General features: G+C 46.9%; 1 protein-coding gene across 1 annotated transcript in view; it reads right to left on the reverse strand.

Annotated features, from left to right (window-relative positions):
* The window catches only part of WNT3A (Wnt family member 3A), a 122,974-nt gene extending 104,955 nt beyond the window's left edge, over nt 1-18,019 (reverse strand). Inside the window, exon 1 of the mRNA XM_037891248.2 lies at nt 16,421-18,019. Within this exon, the coding sequence (XP_037747176.1) occupies nt 16,421-16,491 (71 nt within the window). The 5' untranslated portion in view covers nt 16,492-18,019. The remainder of the gene's footprint in view (nt 1-16,420) is intronic.
* Nucleotides 18,020-18,949: the final 930 nt, after the last annotated feature.

Genomic DNA, 18,949 nt, shown 5'->3' on the forward strand with positions numbered 1-18,949 from the left:
GCATGAATCAGATTCGGGGGATGGGGGTTGAGGGAAAACGCTCTCTAGAAAGGAGGGTCTATTGGATAGGACACTGGCCTGGAATTTGGGTGACTTGGGTTGGGTTCAATCAGATTTCCTGTGTGATCTTCTCTCTGACCCTTTATTTCAACAGAGTCAGGTGTCATGTTCTAACATCATTTTACCTTTCGCTAGAGCCACCTGCTACATAACTGCACGCTCTGGGTTCATATGTTCCCAGTATCCTTCACTATTAAATAGGCATGGACTGTACCAACACAGGCCTCTCGACATTTTCAGAAGTGCAAAACCAGCCCCAGATCTGCAGTTCCTACCACAGCTTCTCCAAGGGCTATGCTTCAGTCAAGCACAGGGTCCCCGGGACTCCATCACACGACGGACGTGACACTGTATGGCAGAGATGCAGGCTTCTGAAGGCATGTGCAATCGGTTGATTTAACGGGTCTTCTGGGACTGGCCTGATGTCGTGTTTGGTGCTCTGCAGTCAAATGCGCAATGTCTGCTCTCACTAAGGAGGAGAGGGCCAGGAGATGACAATTCATAAGTAGCTCCTTTGACAACAGTTGGTCTGTTCATATCTATCTAGGTACTTATGGAGCCCTCATCCCCATAGAATCTGAGCAGGGGATTTATCCTGGCAACACCCCTGTGAGGTAGGGATACTCCTCATTAATAGGTGAGGAACTGAACACCAAAAGACTAAGGCCCGGACCCTCAAGGTATTTAGGCACCCAACTCCCATTTATTTTCACCTAAAAACCTTTGATCTGTGCTTAAATGACTTGTCCAAGATCACACATGGAGTCTGTGGAAGAGCCAGGAATCTGATCTCCTGGTTCAGTGCCTTAACCACAAGACTATCCTCCTTCTAAGAGGATGCTTGATCTCCAGATAAGCTGACCTCAGTGGGACCCTTTCCATTGACTTCAATGGGTGTTGGATTGGGCCCTACCTGCTGGCCAACAGCACTTCCTAACTTGTTTCTTCACATTCAAAGACAGCATCGTAAAGCAATGAGAAATTTCAACATGAGTGTCTCCTGAGCCCGAAATGATTTGGAGCACTCTTATATCATGCCATAGAACATCGTCTGTCACATTATGATTGTTGGGACAGAAGAGGAAGGAAAACTGTAAATTAAGACACTCTCCATATAATTGTATATATTTCCCTCCCTTCTGAAGGTTCATGTTCTTGGAATTAGAAGAAGGCCTCATTGGGTGTTCAGCTAATGGAAAGGTTTGTTTCACCGTCCTACACTATAGCATGGGTGGTCTTGGCCCTTTCATTTTATTTATTTTTTGTCCTATAAAGTGAACTCCATTGAAAAAAGACAATTTGTACAGCATCCGTCATGCAAACTGCATCCCAAACTGGAGGAAACTAATAATTAATGACCTGGGAAAGAGAAGTTATGAGATATTGACTATAACAGGATTCAGAAAAGAAGTAGATAAGTTCATGGAGGACAGGTCCATCAATGGCTATTCACCAGGATAGTCAGGGAGGGTGTCTCTAGCCTCTGTTTACCAGAAGCTGGGAATGGGCGACAGGGGATGGATCACCTGTTCTGTTCATTCCCTCTGGGGCACCTGACACTGGCCCCTGTCGGAAGACGGGATACTGGGCTAGATGGACCTTTGGTCTGACCCAGTATGGCCATTCTTATGCTCTTATGGGCAAAGAAGGGAGAAAGGATCCATTTCCAGTTGGCTGAAATACGTATATAAATAAATAAAACACAGAGCTGGGGTGAGGCCGTTCCAGACTGTAGGAAATGCAGAGAAGGAGACGACATCGTCAGAGGTAGGGTTGTTCCTTCACATTGAGATGAGGCTGAGGTTAAGGGGGAGGCAAGGAAGTGAAGCAGCAAAGAAAAAGCCAATTATTTTTATAAGGCAGTTTTGAGCTCGGTCCTTGCTATATAAATGGGAGCTGGTGGCACTGGAGCAGGATGGGAGAGGATGGTGGTTGTGGTTGGCAGCATTTTGCTCACGCTGAAGTCTGGAGACACTTTGGGAAGGCTGAGACAGATATAGCCACTAAACAGAGAAGATGTTTGTGTGGGTGAGGATCTCAGCAGGGTTGCACTTGAGGCAGGAGTGGCATCCATGGGCAATGGAGGTGTACCGTCTCCCACCGATGTGCCTCAAGGCACAGCGAAAGAAAGAAGAACTCGTTCCATTCAAAGGCTAGCTGGCTGCCGCCCACAGCTGCATACAGCACACCTGTGCTGAAAATGAAACTGACCTCTCCAAAGAGAAGCCAAGTAGCATAACTGAAAGAAAGGCTGAGCTTGTGCTTTAAGCAGGGGGCAACGCTTCATGAGATATGGAACCTATGTCTTCCTTTACAATAGGGGTTCAAACCCCTTTTTCCATAACAGGACCACTCCAAGCCCCGACTGACATGACCTACTGACAATTGTTGGAGAATGTTGAGGCTGAGAACTCTGCAAATCACATAAGAACATAAGAACAGCCATACTGGGTCAGTCCAAAGGTCCATCTAGCCCAGTATCCTGTCTTCTGACAGTGGCCAAGGCCAGGTGCTTCAGAGGGAATGAACAGAACAGGTCATCATCAAGTGATACATCTCATGTCCATCACCTTTCTGTGCCTCAGTTTTCCCGTCTGTGGAAAGGGGATTACAATGATATATGTACAAGTAGTTTATGTGGAGAAAGGACTAGAACTGGTGGGTGGATGTTGAAGCCAGACAAATTCAAATTAGAATTAAGGAGCAAATTTGGTAACAGAGAGGGTCATTCATCATTGGAACAAACTACCAAGGGCAGTGGTGGATTTTCCATCTCTTGAGTCTCCAGATCAAGACTGGATGCCTTTCTGGGAGATGTTTATTAGGCTTAATACAGGGTTAGCTGGATGAAACGTAATGGCCTGTGATATGCAGGAGGTCAGACTGGGCCTTAAACTCTGTGTATTGGTGAATCTATGATTGTAACATTTAGAGCTCGTTGAGACACAGAAAAACAATTTCATAAACATTTTTGAAATTCCAAAGTTTTTTCTATTTCCCAGGGTTTGAAACAGGTGAAAATTTCCACAATTTTTTTTTTCCAATTAAAATTTGCACTGCAATCATTTCCAAAAAATTTTGTTGACAGGAATCCTGGCTTTCCAGTAAGAAAACAGGTTTCAGTAAATACCAAAAATCACACTAAACAATTTGGAAAATTCTCCCCTTCCCCCATGGGAAATGTAGATAATGTCAACAATTTGGGGGCAAAAAGTTTTGGTTTTGACAAAAGACCATTTTCTTCTATGTAAAGAATTATCGTGTGAAAAATGTATACCGGCTCTGGAAAGATTTACCTCGCTCACGGGGTGCTGTGATACATGTTTATAAGGGCTCGTCTACACACAAAAGTTGTACCCCGTTAGCTACCCTGCTAGGGTTCATAGATTATAAAGCCAGGAAGAACTGCTGTGATCATCTAGTCTGACCTCCTGCATAACACAGTCCATAGGACTTGGCTGAATTAATTCCTCTTTGAACAAGGGCATATATTTCAGAAAAACTGCCAATCATTGAGTAGTTAAAGCCGTACCATCACATTAGTATAGGTGCAGTTATACGTCACTAGGAAAGTGCTTTATACTGTAGCTTTTCCTGTATGCGAATACGCTATGCTGGTACAAGGTGCTGTAATAGGGTGCTTGGAGGGCTAGGCTGCCTAATGGTTGGAGCGCCTGACTTCCGGCCCCTTGCTTCCCTGAATGAGGTGCCTCAGTCCTTAAGGTGATGTGGTAGAGGGACCCGGGCCCTCCCCCTCCACCAGGGCCCTGTGTGAAGCAACGCTGGCGGGATCTTCCCAGCAGAGTCCGAGTCCACTATCCTGGGCTACTTCCTACCTCTGTCTCTTCGGTTTGGAGCATGGTCCAAACAGCCCATAATGGTGCAACTCAAGTAGCGCCCCCTTGTGGACCTTTTGCAGCCTCCGGTCCCTCTGGGCGGGACAGAGGTAAGATTGGAGATAGAATGTAAGATAGCTTGGAAACACAGGTCACTCATTGCTGGGTGGTCCCCAATTTCCTCAGCAGTCTCCCTTGGTCAGGGACTCAGGGTTGCTTCCCCGGTGGCTATCCCAGCTCTCAAGCTCCTAATGACTCTCCCCACATGTAAGGAGGCAGCTAGCTCCTGCCTCTTCACCAGTCAGCTCTCAACTGAGCCAGGCTCTCTCCTTGTCTTCTCCCTCCAGGCCTGGCCATGGCTGCAGGGCTAGCTGGGCCTGTAGCCTTGTCTTCTCTTTAACTCCTTTTCGTGCTGGCATGAGGTTTCTCAGCTTTAGCAAAGCCACCTTTCTACCAGTGTAACTGTGTCCAGCCTAGGGATTGTATTGCTTGAACTATATTAGTAAAAAAATCATCCCCTTAGACAACGAAGGGCATGTCTACCCTGCAAAAAAATCTCCCAGCAGCAAGTCTCAGAGCCCGGGTCTACAGAAAGAAAAGGAGGACTTGTGGCACCTTAGAGACTAACCAATTTATTTGAGCATTTAAACTTGGACTCTCCTGAGTCAAATTTATTTAAGTCTCTCAAATTTATTTGAGTCTCTAAGGTGCCAAAAGTACTCCTTTTCTTTTTGTGAATACAGACTAACACGGCTGTTCCTCTGAAACAGGTCTACAGACTCATGCTCGCGGGGCTCGTGCTACAGCACTAAAAATACCAGTGTAGACATTCCCACTCGGGCTCCGGAGCCCGGCGAGGGGCGTGGGTCTCAGAGCCTGAGCAGGAATATTTACACTACTGTTTTGAAGAGCCGTAGCCTGAGCCCTGGGAGTCCGTAGTCTGTAGACCTGGGCTCCCAGACTTGCTGCAGCGGGAAGGAGGAGAGGGGTTGCAGTGTAGACCTACCCATAAAGCTATACCAGTACAAAAACTGGGGAGAGCAGGGCTAAGAGGCGTTGAGAGCCTTTGATAGAAGGTGCTATAGAAATGTAAAGTGCTATTTCATTGTCGGTATCACTAAGAAGAGAAGGGGAGCTTAAATACTCAGCTGACAAACAAGTACAGTAAGGAGCAATGCCTTTGTGATGCTTAGGATTTCCTTCCGCTCAGAGGCTCTCTCTAAAGGGAGCCCCCTATGGTAGGGAGTTAAGAAAATGTGAGTTTGTGTTCAAATGTCAATGAAAAAAGTGGTAACATTTGGAAAAATATCTAGGATGCATTTGATCATTTTTTGTAGAGGTCGTGCCGGGCAAGACTTCCAAAAATAAAGGGAGAGAGGAAAGTTGGTGGGTAAATGGCATCAGGAGAGTCCAAGTTTAAAGGTCGGATAAGGAGATGTGTGGAATGGGAGGTGTGTAGTCACATTGCTTAAGGCACTACTAGAAGGCACTATCGGTATGTCTATACTGCACACTAAACCTGGGCTCTGACTCTGGTTTGAGCCCAGCCCTCTTTCCGTCCACACTCAAATCAGTCTGATTCGGGACAGCTAACACTCAGGATCTGAGTCCTAGGATGCTACTAAGGGGGCAAGAGGTCAGAGCCCAAATAATGCTGCAACTCGGGTCAAAGCCCTGTCATTTTGTAGTGTGGACGCAGGTCAAGCCACAGACCCGAGGCACAAGCTCTATGTAGTATAGTGTGGATACATCAGCATGACTGTGAGCCCCGGGTCCAGCAAGTGGAAACCCAGGTCGACAATATAGTGTGGACGCTCAAGCAAGGGCTAGAAGACACCAAGTCCACAAATCGGGGTGTTGCATGCAGTGTAGACATACCCTAGATACTGCAGAGAGGCGCACAGCACAAGAACCTGGCTCTCAAGCATGTTAAGAACATGAGCACTCGCACCAGATGCATTCGGCCCATAAGGCTTTTGCTACATGTTGGAACCCCACGCCGATACAGTATGGAACTCTACGGAACCCCAAGCTGATCACCGCAATGCTGAAGGGAGGCCTAGACCATGCTCAGGGGTGAACTGCGAGAGCCTGGAGAAAAAGGTCAAGGATTCCTCCCCATTCCCCCAGGCTGGGGAATGGAAAGGGAACCACTACACAGCTGTGAGCACATCCTCCGGGCTGTGGTAGCCCCACCCTATACCCCAGGTACGTACATGTAGATGGTTTATGTAGGTTTATGTAGTCGTGGATCCACCGGCCCCATCTCTATCCCTCATTACCTACCCCTATTCTGTCCTATTCAGGTTCTTGCACTGCGCTGCCCATCACTGTAGTATCTGAGCTCCTTCAAGAGTGTAGTAAGCACTAAGGCCCCACTCCTCAAAGGTATTTAGGCACTGAAATCAATGGCATAAAGCCAAGCATGTGCATCAGTCTTTGCAGGATTACACAGCGTAGAACTGCAAGTTTATATCACACATGCCAGTAGCCACATCACAGTGCTGTATAACTCTCAGCTGTCCAAACGCAGCTCACTGTGACTCAGAGCCCGGAGGATTTCCTTCTGTGACACACGTGTGTAATGTTTGTTAAGCGCTGTCATTACATCCATAAAGTCCTTTGAAAGTCAGTCTGGCTATTTGAATCACGCACTCTAGGAATACGAAAGTACCTGAGTCAGCCACAAAGAAAAACAGGGAGAAGAACAACAGCATATTGGCAAAAGTCACTTTTTACCCCCCTTTCCCTTCCCCCCCCCCCCCCCCCCCCCCCATGAGCAAAACTCACGTACTTCATTTTCTTACAGGAACTTTTACAGGGGGAAAAAAGGATAATTCTGGGACACAGCACAAACTTGCATGCACTCCTACATGTAATAATTATTATTGTTTGTAATACAATAGTGCCAAGTAAGATCAAGAATTGTGCTCGGGGCTGTACAAACACTCTGCCTTAAAAGCTTACAATCTAACTAGACAAAGGGTGGAAAATGAAAGCACAGAGAGGTGAAGTATTTATATGTAGCTCCTCTTATATGGCATTTTTTATTGGTAGATCTCAGAAGCCTTGACCAAGGAGGTCAGTATCATAATCCCTGGGTGATGGGATTTCTCCCATCACCTGCTAGACAGATTGCCTTCCGGCCAAAGGGGTCAAGTTAGGTAAGGATCATTAGACACCTGAGCCTTATAAGAAGCCGAGGAGAGGAGAAACTGTAGAGAAGTAATGGTCTCAAGGAGTAATGGTCTCAAGTTGCAGTGGGGGGAGGTTTAGGTTGGATATTAGGAAAAACTTTTTCACCAGGAGGGTGGTGAAGCACTGGAATGGGTTACCTAGGGAGGTGGTGGAATCTCCTTCCTTAGAGGTTTTTAAGGCCCAACTTGACAAAGCCCTGGCTGGGATGATTTGATTGGGGATTGGTCCTGCTTTGAGAAGGGGGTTGGACTAGATGACCTCCTGAGGTCCCTTCCAACCCTGATCTTCTATGATTCTATGAACTAAGAGAAGGCAGGACAGTCCTGCAAGGAAAGTGTCACCATGAGCAAGGTAGGCTCTTGTGAGAAATGTCCTGAGTAGGGTGACCCTATGTCCCGTTTTGGCCAGGACAGTCCCTTTTTTAAACCCTGTCCCGGGCATCCTGACTTTATTTTTGGGCGAAAGCGGGTCTTTGTCCCAACTTGATCAGCAAGAGCAAACAGGACAAATGTCCACTTTTGTAAAAAAAGTGGGGTTTAGGGGAAAATGCGGGGGGGGGGGGGGAGTGGCGATAATACCAGCCCCACGCAGCGGGGAGGCAGGGCTCGGGTGACCCGAAACACCAGCCCCAGTCTAGCACAGGGGGCAGACAGGGCTCAGGCAAGCCGTGACACCAGACCCATGCAGGGATGAGGCCAGGGCTCAGGTGAGTGGCTCAGGCCAGCTCTGCACTGGGGGGTGGGGTGGGGAGGGAAAGGGTTCAGGCTAGCCCCATGTGGTGTCCCTTTTTCCCTTTGGGAAATATCATCACCTTAGTCCTGAGGCAGACCTGAGAGTGGAATTGGCAATTTTGACGTAGTCCTGCAGAGGACCTTCTTGTTGACCATTGATTGGAGCATATTATGTTGGACTGGAGAAACATTTTGGCCCGTGGACTAAGACCCAGAACATGCACACAGGGATAAACCGATGCAATACAGGGGATACAGACAAAAGGGGGGGGCGGGTTGCTAGACAGGCAGATGAGTGTAATGCTGCTTCTAGAAACAAGGAGGCACTAGACTGTGAGGAGAGGTGGTTACACCCCCTTTTACAGATGGGGAAACTGAGGCACAGGTCAGGGAAGTGACTTGCTCAGGGCCACCCAGCAGCATGTCCAATGGACAACCCACTAGACAACACTGATTCTCAAGAATCAAAACTTTCAGGACTGGATCTGAAGATGTAACACTTTGTAAGGCAGACAGGGGAGGAATTGCTTTCTAGTGGTGAGAGTGGGAGTTAGGACTCCTGGGTTCTATTCCTAGCTCTGCCATGGACTTGTCGTTTGACCCTAGGCAAGGGCTCTAACATCTCTGTCTCTGCTTCCCCATCTGTAAAATGGGGATAAAATGCTATTTAACCTTCTTTGCAGAGGGATTAATGCATGTTAATGACGTTCTTTGAGCCACTCAGAAGAGACGCACCATATAGGTATAAATGACCACCAATGGAAGTGCTTTGTGGGTGAGGCTTTTAAGGCAAAAAGTCTCAAAAAGAGAAATGGTTCACTTTTTCTGAGGGGGCGGAGGAGAAAGAAAACACTTTTCCTTGCCTTGATATACTGTTTTCACCCTCCACAAGGCTTTTGTGGGTTTTTTTGGCCAATTCATCTGCGTACCTAAAAAGTTATCTTGAAACTGAAAAGAACAAATATGAGGGTGCACACGATCTGTGATGAGCAAACCAAATCCTAAATGAGTACATAACAGCTTCTTTTGAAAATGCACTCGGCAGCCTGGAAGAGTCCCAGATAAAACACTAACTCAGATTCTAGGAAAACTTGATTTTCCTGTCCCCGTCACAAGCTTCTGGTGTGACTTTAATCATCTCATGTAATTGCTCTGTGCCTCAGTTTCCCTTGTGTAAAATGGGCATAATAGTTGTGATTTCTGTTGCCCTTTGTCTGTTTAGACTGCAAGCATTCCCAATGCAGGGATGGCCTCTGACTATGGTTTTGTACAACATCTGGCAAAATGGAGTCCTGATCTCCGTTGGGCGCGCCGGCCATTGCTATGATCCGATAACCATAACTTGTGAGATTTTTAATGTGCATGAATCATTTCACCCATTACTGAAGTGCATCCACCTCTGGGGTGGAGCACACCAGCTGTTCAGCAGCCCACAGCAACACTAGCCAATAGTACAGGAAGTGAAGAGAGAGAACATCCCCTCTGAATAACCTCAGCTGCAACAATGGGTAATAGAGCAGAGCAGAAGCGGGTGAACAGAATACGTATTTCAGAGTTCCAGAGATTGCTTAGGTGCTCTTATGCCAACAGCCACTGCTGATGCTGCCCCTTGGGTGACCTGCCTGTAGGTCTCCCTCCTCACTCACCAAAGAATGATCATCTCTCACTTCACATGCTCAGTTGCTGCCAAATCTCAACCCAGGTCTTCAAAGGCTTCAGCGAACCAGGTCTAAACTTGGATCTACTGGGTTTGCATTTAAAAAAAAAAAAATCCGTGCTTCTTTCTAGATAGAGGGGGTGATTCTGCTCTCACCCACTCCAGTGTAAATCTGGAGTGGCTCCACTGATCTCAGCAGCATCACATCAGAGCAAGAGTTGAATCAGGCCCACAGAACTCGAGCGAACACCTGGTCCTGTCATCACTGTTCTTAAAGTGATGCTGCCAGAGTAGACATCCTGGAGCTATATTCTGCCATCAGTTAAACCATTGCAAATTTGGAGTGACGCCATTGAATTACTCTGATTTCTGCTGACAGGACTGAGATCACAACCCAGCTCCCTGGGCTTACATTTCCTTACCTGGATCCTAGAAACAGACACCGAACGACCTATTAGCTCATCCGTTCCATTCCCGAGGGGTTGTTGCAGGGTTGTTTCCTACTGCATAGTTTCAAGGGCTTTGTCCAATCTAGTTTTAAATAAATGACTCAATAGATGGGGCTTCGACTACTTTTCTTGATAACTGTTCCACAATCTAACACAGCTCCTGCAAGGGACTCTTTCCTGATATCCAACCTATGTTTTCCCTTTCAGAATCTCTTCCCGTTATCCTTAGTTTTGTACCCCTTTCCTATCACTCTGCACAATTAGGGCTCCCCCCTGCCTTCAACCCTTTGTAGATCCTACTGCCATTTCTCCATTGATCATCCATTTGCCCGCACAGGACGCAGAGTGTTTCATCAGCAGTAGCCGATATGGCAAGAAAGAGTTGAAGGAGAGAGATCTTTCCTGAGCAGCAGAGAGGCCAGTGTTCCCTGCTGAGGTCCTGTCTGGTTGTGGCCGGGGCCCTGCTAGCACTCCTGATGTCACATCAAACATGTCCGTCCTTGGTGCTTTTTCTCCAGTTCCACTTACTGTATTACACGGAGGGGCTCTGAGTAGCAACTTAGGCAGACAAAGAGCCACCACAAATGTGGAGCAGGCAGTCCGCATCCCACACAAATCTCTGCACAGCTTGGCCTTTCCCTCGCTGCCTGTTATGCACTCTCAGTTTATGCACTGGAGCAATTGGGGGCAGAATGGGGATGATGATGGCTTCCTAACACCTGATCCAGGCTCCTCTGAAGCAGGTGCACCAATCCTGCAATGTTCAATGGGACTACACTGGCTCAGGGATCGACTCACACAGAGATCATTGCAGAATGGGGGCCCTAACCAGTTACTCTGGTTGCACTGCAGAAGTAAATACATTATCGTACCCAAGGCTGACAGCAGCAGCAGACAGGCTGTGGAGTGGAGCAACCAGCTGCTCACATGTAGAGATCTCCCTCTGTCATACTTAAATACATAATCATTATGCCTTTGTTTTCTGTGTACTGCACCTTTACCTCACCAGCTACTCTGCTTTCTCCAGAAAAGTGCTCAGTTTATTTAGTGCTCAGTTCAGTGCAGATTGTTGGAGATAAACACTCGGCTATCTCGGTTGGTGGGTGGAGGGGGGACTTTACCTTTGTTCTTTCTTGTTTTATTTTGCTGTCTTAATTTAAAATAAAGACCTTTCCAACTTAAAGTGCCTGTTTGCTCTTGATATTGCACAGCTCTTCCCTTCCCACACCTTCCTTGCTTTAGCTGATGCAGGATTGGCCCTGTATTCTTTTACATATAAAAGTCCACTATATAAGAGCTAAGTATTAACCGGTGTTATTAGTTTTCCTTCTAAATTAATCCCTCCAGCATCTTTAATAATTCCTGATCCCTTTTTCTATATGCAGTCCTAGTAACACTTTAGATCATGGATGGAACTGTAAAAAATCTAATTTACTTTTCATCATGTATGCTGTTTGTTTACTATGTGCAATTCACACATATGGGGCAGTGAATCCAGACTTATCGTGAGTTTTGCTGATGTTTATAGTCACTCACATGGTGTTATTGTGCATGGATCTCACAGCCAGGCAGGGGAATCGCTAAATCTAAACATGCTTTATTCATGAAATGGTCTTCTATTCACATTACATTTTCTCTTCTTGTCTTATATTTAGTTTATAAGCATATTTAGATTATAAGCACCTTGAGACAGAGACCAATTTTTTTGCTTTGTGTTTGTACAGCGCCTAGCACAATGGAGTCCTGATCCATGACTGGGGACCTCCGGCGCTACAGTAATACAAATACATAACATACATAATTATTACTTATAATATTAGTAGAAATACTCACTGCCTCTTCCACCTCCCCACACAGCTCCTTGAAAAAAAGGGCAGGGAACTCCTGTAGCATCCTGGCAAAGTATTTGTTTGATGGCTGGGCCACTAGAGGACAAAAGCCTCCTCCTCCTGCTAGCTAATGGAGTGTCTCTTTTAGCTCAAGTAGTAGAGTTCTGTGCTGTGTTGTGAAACACAAGGGAAAGCTCCCAGAGATCTTAGTGGGAACAGGATCAGGCCCTCAGTAAGGATCAGATCTCAGTTACACCCGTGTAAATCCAGAGTAACATCACCAAAATCAATGTACGCTAGGAAACTGACCTATCTCTAGCAACCGTGGTCAGCATCTAGTCTGCCAGGGCTAAAAACAGTTGAGCTGGTCCTATAGACAGAATGAACTGTATTTACCTGCCTCCATCTCAGGGTCTCAGGACATCACTAATAAAAGACATCTGAGACACCCATTGGTGTAAAGAAAAAGGTCACTTCATTTCTTTCTAGGATGTATTTTAGGAACTTGCCATCACTTTAAAATCCCAACATTAGCCCCAGGGGAAATAGTTGCATCTTATTTAAAAAAAAGAGAAAAAAGAAAAAAGATATTTCAGGATCTAATCTGCCCTCACTGGGAAAATGTTTGGAGGAAAAATGAGAAAGAAACTCACCTTTACCATCATTCTTGGTCAGTTACATGCATTTGTTAGAAATATATTTGGGCTGTTTTTTTTTTTTTCCACCTAACTTCTCTGTGCTTGAGCAGAAGTTACACACACCTCAATTTGCATTAATGTTTCATTTCCATACAGGGCTAAAATACGATGGTGATCCATTTAAGAGAATAGATAGATAGATAGATTATGCTTTCTTGGTGTATTGAAACCACCGCCCCCAACACAGACACAATACACAACACACACACAGAGTATGGGTCCAGCTAGCTTACCCCACAGAGGAGACTAAGCAACCAAAGCTCATAAAGAGAATGTCCTTCCCGAGTCCCTGCCTGCCTTTTCTGGTTGAGAAGTTTGCCTAGAAGCCCAATGCAATGGAAATGTCCTGGAGCTAAATGCATTAGGGCCGTTTACGTGTTAGACAGAGGCCGGCATTATGCCAGTTGTTTGATGGTGGGGACAGAAGGGGAATATGCATGACACATGGCTCATCTCGGCTGCAAGTTTCTAAGTAGCTACAGGCTGCTTTAGGGGGTGATATACAAATGAGGGGGGAGGAACAGAGGCAACGAGCTGTTTGTTTCCTTCTTACTCAGACTAAGCAAGTTTAGACCTCCCAAAATAAGAGTGTTTGGAATTGCCAGATCACAATACGGGTTTGGTTTTTTTGGGTTTTTTTTGGGGGGGGGGGCTTGAATAAACAACGGATTTCGAGTCTCCTTCTGAAGTGCAATCTTCAATCCCACTGCAGATTTGGTGGTTTGTATACGAATCCTTATCAGGAAAACCAAAGAAGGACACACCCACACCCCCCCCCCCCCCCCCACACACCCCCGCACTCCAGACTCCGGGTTTTTTCTCCCCTACCCTCTCTAATGTGACTTGGGCTTGTGCTTTCCCACGGAAAGGACCCGGGGCACCCAATGCCTGCGCCTTCCTCTTCAGCCAAACGAGGGGCGTCTAATCTCGCCTGGGAATAAACCCGGGGAGGATTTAGGCCGCTAAAATCACAACAACAAAAAGACCCCCCCCCCCTCCAATCAACATTTCCTTTGCAATTCCATGCCCCGGGGGTGTCTCGCCCTGTTTGGAAAGGAGATGCCAGCAATGCCGCTTTGCATCAGCTCTCACGCCGTTTCCTGGTGCAAGTTTTAAAACACACCCACCCCCGCCCCCACATCAGGGAACAACACCTGATGCCCTAACAGCCTTGCACGGGTGCTGCTCCGACCCCTTCTGCCCTAACTCCCGGCCGATACAGCAGAGAGAAGAGCCTCCTTCCCCTGTATTTTCGCAAAGGGGGGGGGGGGGGGGGTCCCATCACCTTCTCCTGCGTGTTGCATCGCATGGAAATTAACTCAACAGTGGTCGAGTCACGATTCTCACTCTAACTTTGGCTGCAACTGATTTGATCTTCCCGGACTTTCATGGGGGGAAATGTAGACACCCCCCCCCCATCCCCCACTCCTCCTCTTTTCCCTGGGACAGGTGACAAGGGAATATTTATGTTGGTATCGGTGGAATGCATTTCCTTCTCCAATCAGGAATGTAGCAGAGAGTTTCTAATTATAAGTTCTATGGAGGCTGTGAATAAAAGATCGCTTTTTAATGATTCCAGTCCAGGTGTTCAGTTTGCTTGTCTTATCAGGAACACATTTGCATTTTATTACCCTTCTCCCATTCAAGCGAATTCCCTGCTTCAGACATACCTGAAATAGTTGGGGTTTCTGCCTTCAACACCCCTTCCTCTCCACATATCTACACAGAGCGAGAACAGATCCAGGTATGCTACCAATATCGTTTCCCGCAGTTCCCTGCGCCCTCCTTTCTTCTCCTAAACCTCGATCGCCTATCAAATAAAGACCTCGATTGCAGCATGCAAATTTCACATCAGCATGTTCGAGTGGATGGGCAGAAATACACCCGGGAAGCATATTTTGTTCGGGAATTGATCAGATCAGACGTCATGATAACATGGTTGGGCTAGACTGGAGCATGTTACTGAAAATTCTCTCTGCGCGCGCGCATCCACAGGGTGTGCGATTTTGATCACCCCCCCCCCCCCCCCCCCCCCGTACACTACCTGCCTTCCCTACACACGCAGGCAAACATTGACACAGCCCGGAGATTGCACCACATTCCTGCTGGGGGAACTTCACTGGGGCACTTATGGGTCCAGTGAAATCAGCTGGTATTTGCAGCACCTCACTGGGGTTCCTCAGCATTTCTGCAGACCCGTGCCTTGCTGAAGGCTCGCTTGTATTTGTTTCCTGCGCCTTGCTCAGGAACCGCTTCCAAAGCAGGACCTTTCTCTGCGAGGGTTTCCCTCATTCCAGTTACCTAAACTGAGTAATTACAGTAGATCTGCAGCTTCATGCCTTCCTCAGCACCCCTTACTTTCCTGTGCTTTTGTGGTGGAAGCGCTAAAAGGATCTCTTAAAGGGATAGGGTTGCAACATTCAACCGGCCTCTCAGGACAACACTCTGTGTGTTTCATCAGGTCTCAGTGAATTAATGCCCTGAATCGATCTGAGCCGGGGGGGGGGGGGGGGGGGGGGGGGAGTAAAGAACTGCAACGGTATTTACAAGTTACACAAGGAAAACCCTATCCCAGGCATCTTGCTTTTGGAGGGGAAAAATCTGTCCTTCCTTTCTCACACCTGCTCTCCCCTTGGCCGCGGTGTGTTTTCCTCGCCGCAGCTGGGCTGTGAGAAGCAGTGAAGTTGCGGGGGGGGGGGCATTAATACGGTTAGATGAGACACCACCCCCACCCCCTTGGATTACAAGGCTGGTCACTGGAGACGAATGTATCTTTCGTGCATCTTGTCTGTTTCGCCTCCCTCTCGACAGCAATTGTGAGTTCCAGAGCGACAGAGAGGAAAAAAGCCGAATTTAGGCGAAGATCTGTTCCCAACGACTTTATTAGGAATGCGCCTCTTCGGCTGTGTCCCCCCCCCCCCCCCCATGTTATCAATCATATGTTTTGACGTGAAAAGGGGAGCCGATAGGTATAAACTCGCCCCAGATTCAGAGGGAAACGGAGTGGTTATTTCCACACTGCAGAATGGAAGCCACGGGTACTGGGGGGGTGGGGGGGGGGGGAGCTTTGCTTTTCCCCGAATGGTGTTATTTGGGTTTCAAGGAGCAGAGCACCACAACAAACGTCTGTCTGGGTGTTCTCACCCCCGGTTTACTGTCTGCTCTTGCCAGCGGAGCCAAGGTGGCATCCCCCCGCCTCGCTGCCCTAGAGAGTATATAACCCGTAGGGCCCGATTCTGCTCTGATTTCCTCTGGACCCATTAAGATTTAGCCCTTAAGTTAAGTTCCGAATCTGGCCCATCACTTCCAAGTTTCCAGAAGCTTTAGGAACAACATCTTACCCCTCCACCACCAAATCCCATAATACACAATATAATCTATATAATATAAAAGTCTATATCGAGAAATCTGTCCCAGTCCTTGCTTTAACCGATTCTCTATCTTTTCTTTACATAACTAGTCCAGGTTGTTCAATCCTGTCTCACCTACTTCTTGTTTGTTTGATTTTTTTTTTAATATTCCTTAAAGCAAGGGGGAAATGTTTTCATCCTCCACCCCCCTTTCCTTCCACCTGACTAGCTCAAAATCACCTTGAAATACTCATGTCAACTTGTATCATTATCTCTTTAATTCAGTCAGTGCCTTTTGTTCTTCGCAGGAGAGGATCAAAGCCCTTTTAAAAAAAATAACTTTCGATCTCTCTCCTTCTCCCTCTCTTTTACAGCAGCATGACGCGAGACCAGGTATAACCCAGTCATAATAAACAAAGCGAATGTCTAAATAAACGAGGTGAAATGCGGATTCTAAAAAAAAAACTTTCCGGGGTTGCAACAATTCCACTTCTTTAGCTAAGGGGCAACGAATGGAGAATTTCAAGGCATCATAAAAAGCAGGAGTTACAGAAAAGCGGAGGGGGGGGGGATCCTTTTAAATTAAAAAAGAACAAGAAGAATCAAACTTACCACCAGATTGGGTAACTTGACATAGCTCGACTCAGCCCACAAAGAAACAGGAAATATCCAAAACAGCCCATCGCCAAAAGTTGATGAAAAGTTTGGGGGTATTTTTTTTTTAAAAAATTCAACCAGAGTTGCCAACGCTTGCCTTTCTTCTGCTTTACGATGATTGTTTGAATAAAAAAAAAAAACAAATCAAATCGAATGAACTCAGCCCAACCAGGTAAATAATCCTCTCTCTTCCTTCCCCAACTCCTCTCGAGAAAAAAAAAAAAAATCCCAGAGAGGTAAAAAACTCTTCTCTCAGCCAAGACACTGAAGGCAAATATTAAAAAAAAAAAAAAAAGAAAAAGAAAAAAAAGTTTGAAGTCGCTCTCTGTAGAAGGACCCAATCAGCACTTATTGCCAAAGGGAGAATTCTGGGTGCTTCTGCTTGCTCTGTCAATCAGGAGCGGGAAGGCAGGAATGAGCTAATTGCAAGGAGATAGTGTTTTAATACTCATTAGGGGCATGTTGGCCCACAAGCCAGAGATAAAATGTAGTTTTAAAAAGGGGGAAGGAAGATTTAGGGGGTTTAAATAGATGTGGGGGGGGGGGACCCCTGTGGATTAGGGTAGCTATAACAACCTGCCCGGATTTCACTCCCTGGGTAGAAGCTACTAAAATGCAAAAACACATACATCTGTGAGGTTATTTTTGGGGGCGTGTGTTTATTTGTTTGTTTTTACTTGCTCGGTCTGTCTTTTTTTTTTTTTACCCTCTTATCTTCATCATCAATCTGCTTTTCCTAGCCTGAGACGTTTGAACGAACTTTTGAGAAAGTTTCTTTTTGCATGAAAAGAGAGAGAGAGGATTTCCACACACACACACGCACGCACTCCCCTTTCCCACCACCCCAGAGCGCCAGTGCAGACCTCGGCTCAAACATCAACCCCCTCATGCAACCCTTCAGATGGATCCCCACAATGATTTAAAAGATTCGCAAGTCAATTTCGCCAGCACGTGGCTTCAGACGACTTCATCCATCAGATCGACCCCAAACGAGGATTAATAAACGATCCAGTTTGTTTAATTGTAGCTTGCGACACTTTCCGTCATGGGGGTGGGGGACAGGGTGTATGGAAACGGAATGAAACCAACTCTTTTTGCTGCAGCAGGAATTTAACAAATGAATTCTGGAGCTGCCAGACATGGGGAAAGGTGGCCAGATTTCCTTGCTGTTTTGGAACATATTGTTGAAAAACAACTGTATCTGAGACAACGTGTCAGATATCCGGCTACCCCGGGCTGGTTTGGGATCTTGCAGTGGGGGACGTGGGTGGGACCGGAGTGGAGAAATGCAACCAGATGGGGTTTTTTTTTAAATGCGGAATAATAACGATTACTTTGATATTACATGGGCATTTCCTGTTTGTTAGCAAAGAGAGAGGTAAAGACAACATTGAAAGAGAGGCTTGACTCGCAGAGTTTCTCAGTCGCTGAGGAAAGATACAATCAAGCTCAGATTTTTATTTCACGCTTGTATTGGAGGAGGGCGTGGACCGTGTGTCGGTTTAAACCAAACTTTAATTTTCCTTTTTATCCAGGATTGCAGATACAGTCCCCCCGCTACAGACACCCAGTCTAAGGGGAAAATAGCAATTTAATTTTTTAAAATATATCGAAGAAATCCGGATGAAACTAAACCTGAAACGTACCGCATTCTGGGGTGTCTGTAATGAGCCTGATCCTGGCCCCTGGAAATGGGCAAGGATCTGGTTTTTATTGGGGGGGGGGGAGAGAGAGAAGGATCTTTGTTCCCACCCTGCCAAGAAATGAGAAGAGGTGAGCGGAAATCGAGGCTATATGGCCAATTTTGCAGGAACCCATCACGCTCTTGCAGCCCAACGGGATTCGATGCTGTTTCCTTCCAGAGCAGGAACCGATGCTCGGTCGGCCTGATGCTGCAGTGGTGTTGTGTTGTATTGTGTTGTGTTGTATTAATCCCCCCCAATCTCGCCTCCTCGGAGGGCTCCGGAGCCAAAGAGGCTGCGGGAGAAAAGGAAGAGCATTGCACAAGGTGGGACTAGAAAGAAAGAAGGAGAGAGAGGTGGAGGGGAGGGGGTGAAACCCCCCCCCCCCATTTTAAGGACTTTCCCTGCGTCTTAGGAAAATCCCACCCAATGACAACCTTGCGGGAAAGACCCGAGCGCTGAGGCGTTCAAAGGAGGGGATTTCTCTGGCTTTTCCAGGGGAATTGCTCACCGTGCAGACTCGGAGGGACACACGCCTCCCCCTCGTGCCCCAAACGCCTGGAGATCTCTCCAAGCGACAGCCGCTTTCTGCCTCCCAGCGCTGCAAGGGGATGGCTGGGGGGCGGGGAGGGGGGCTCTTAGCAAATCGCTCCCGAGGCCCATTCGTTTGTTTCTTGGAGGGCTTTAAACGTAGGCCCCACCGCCTTGGAAATATGACCAGGGAAGCACCAGAATCGACCTGAAGATACAAATTCAGCCGCTTTTTAGGGAGGATGGAGACAGCCCAGCCCAGTCCCGGGCC

The sequence above is a fragment of the Chelonia mydas genome, chromosome 2 (genome assembly GCF_015237465.2).
Source record: "Chelonia mydas isolate rCheMyd1 chromosome 2, rCheMyd1.pri.v2, whole genome shotgun sequence".
Taxonomy (NCBI): Eukaryota; Metazoa; Chordata; order Testudines; family Cheloniidae; genus Chelonia; species Chelonia mydas.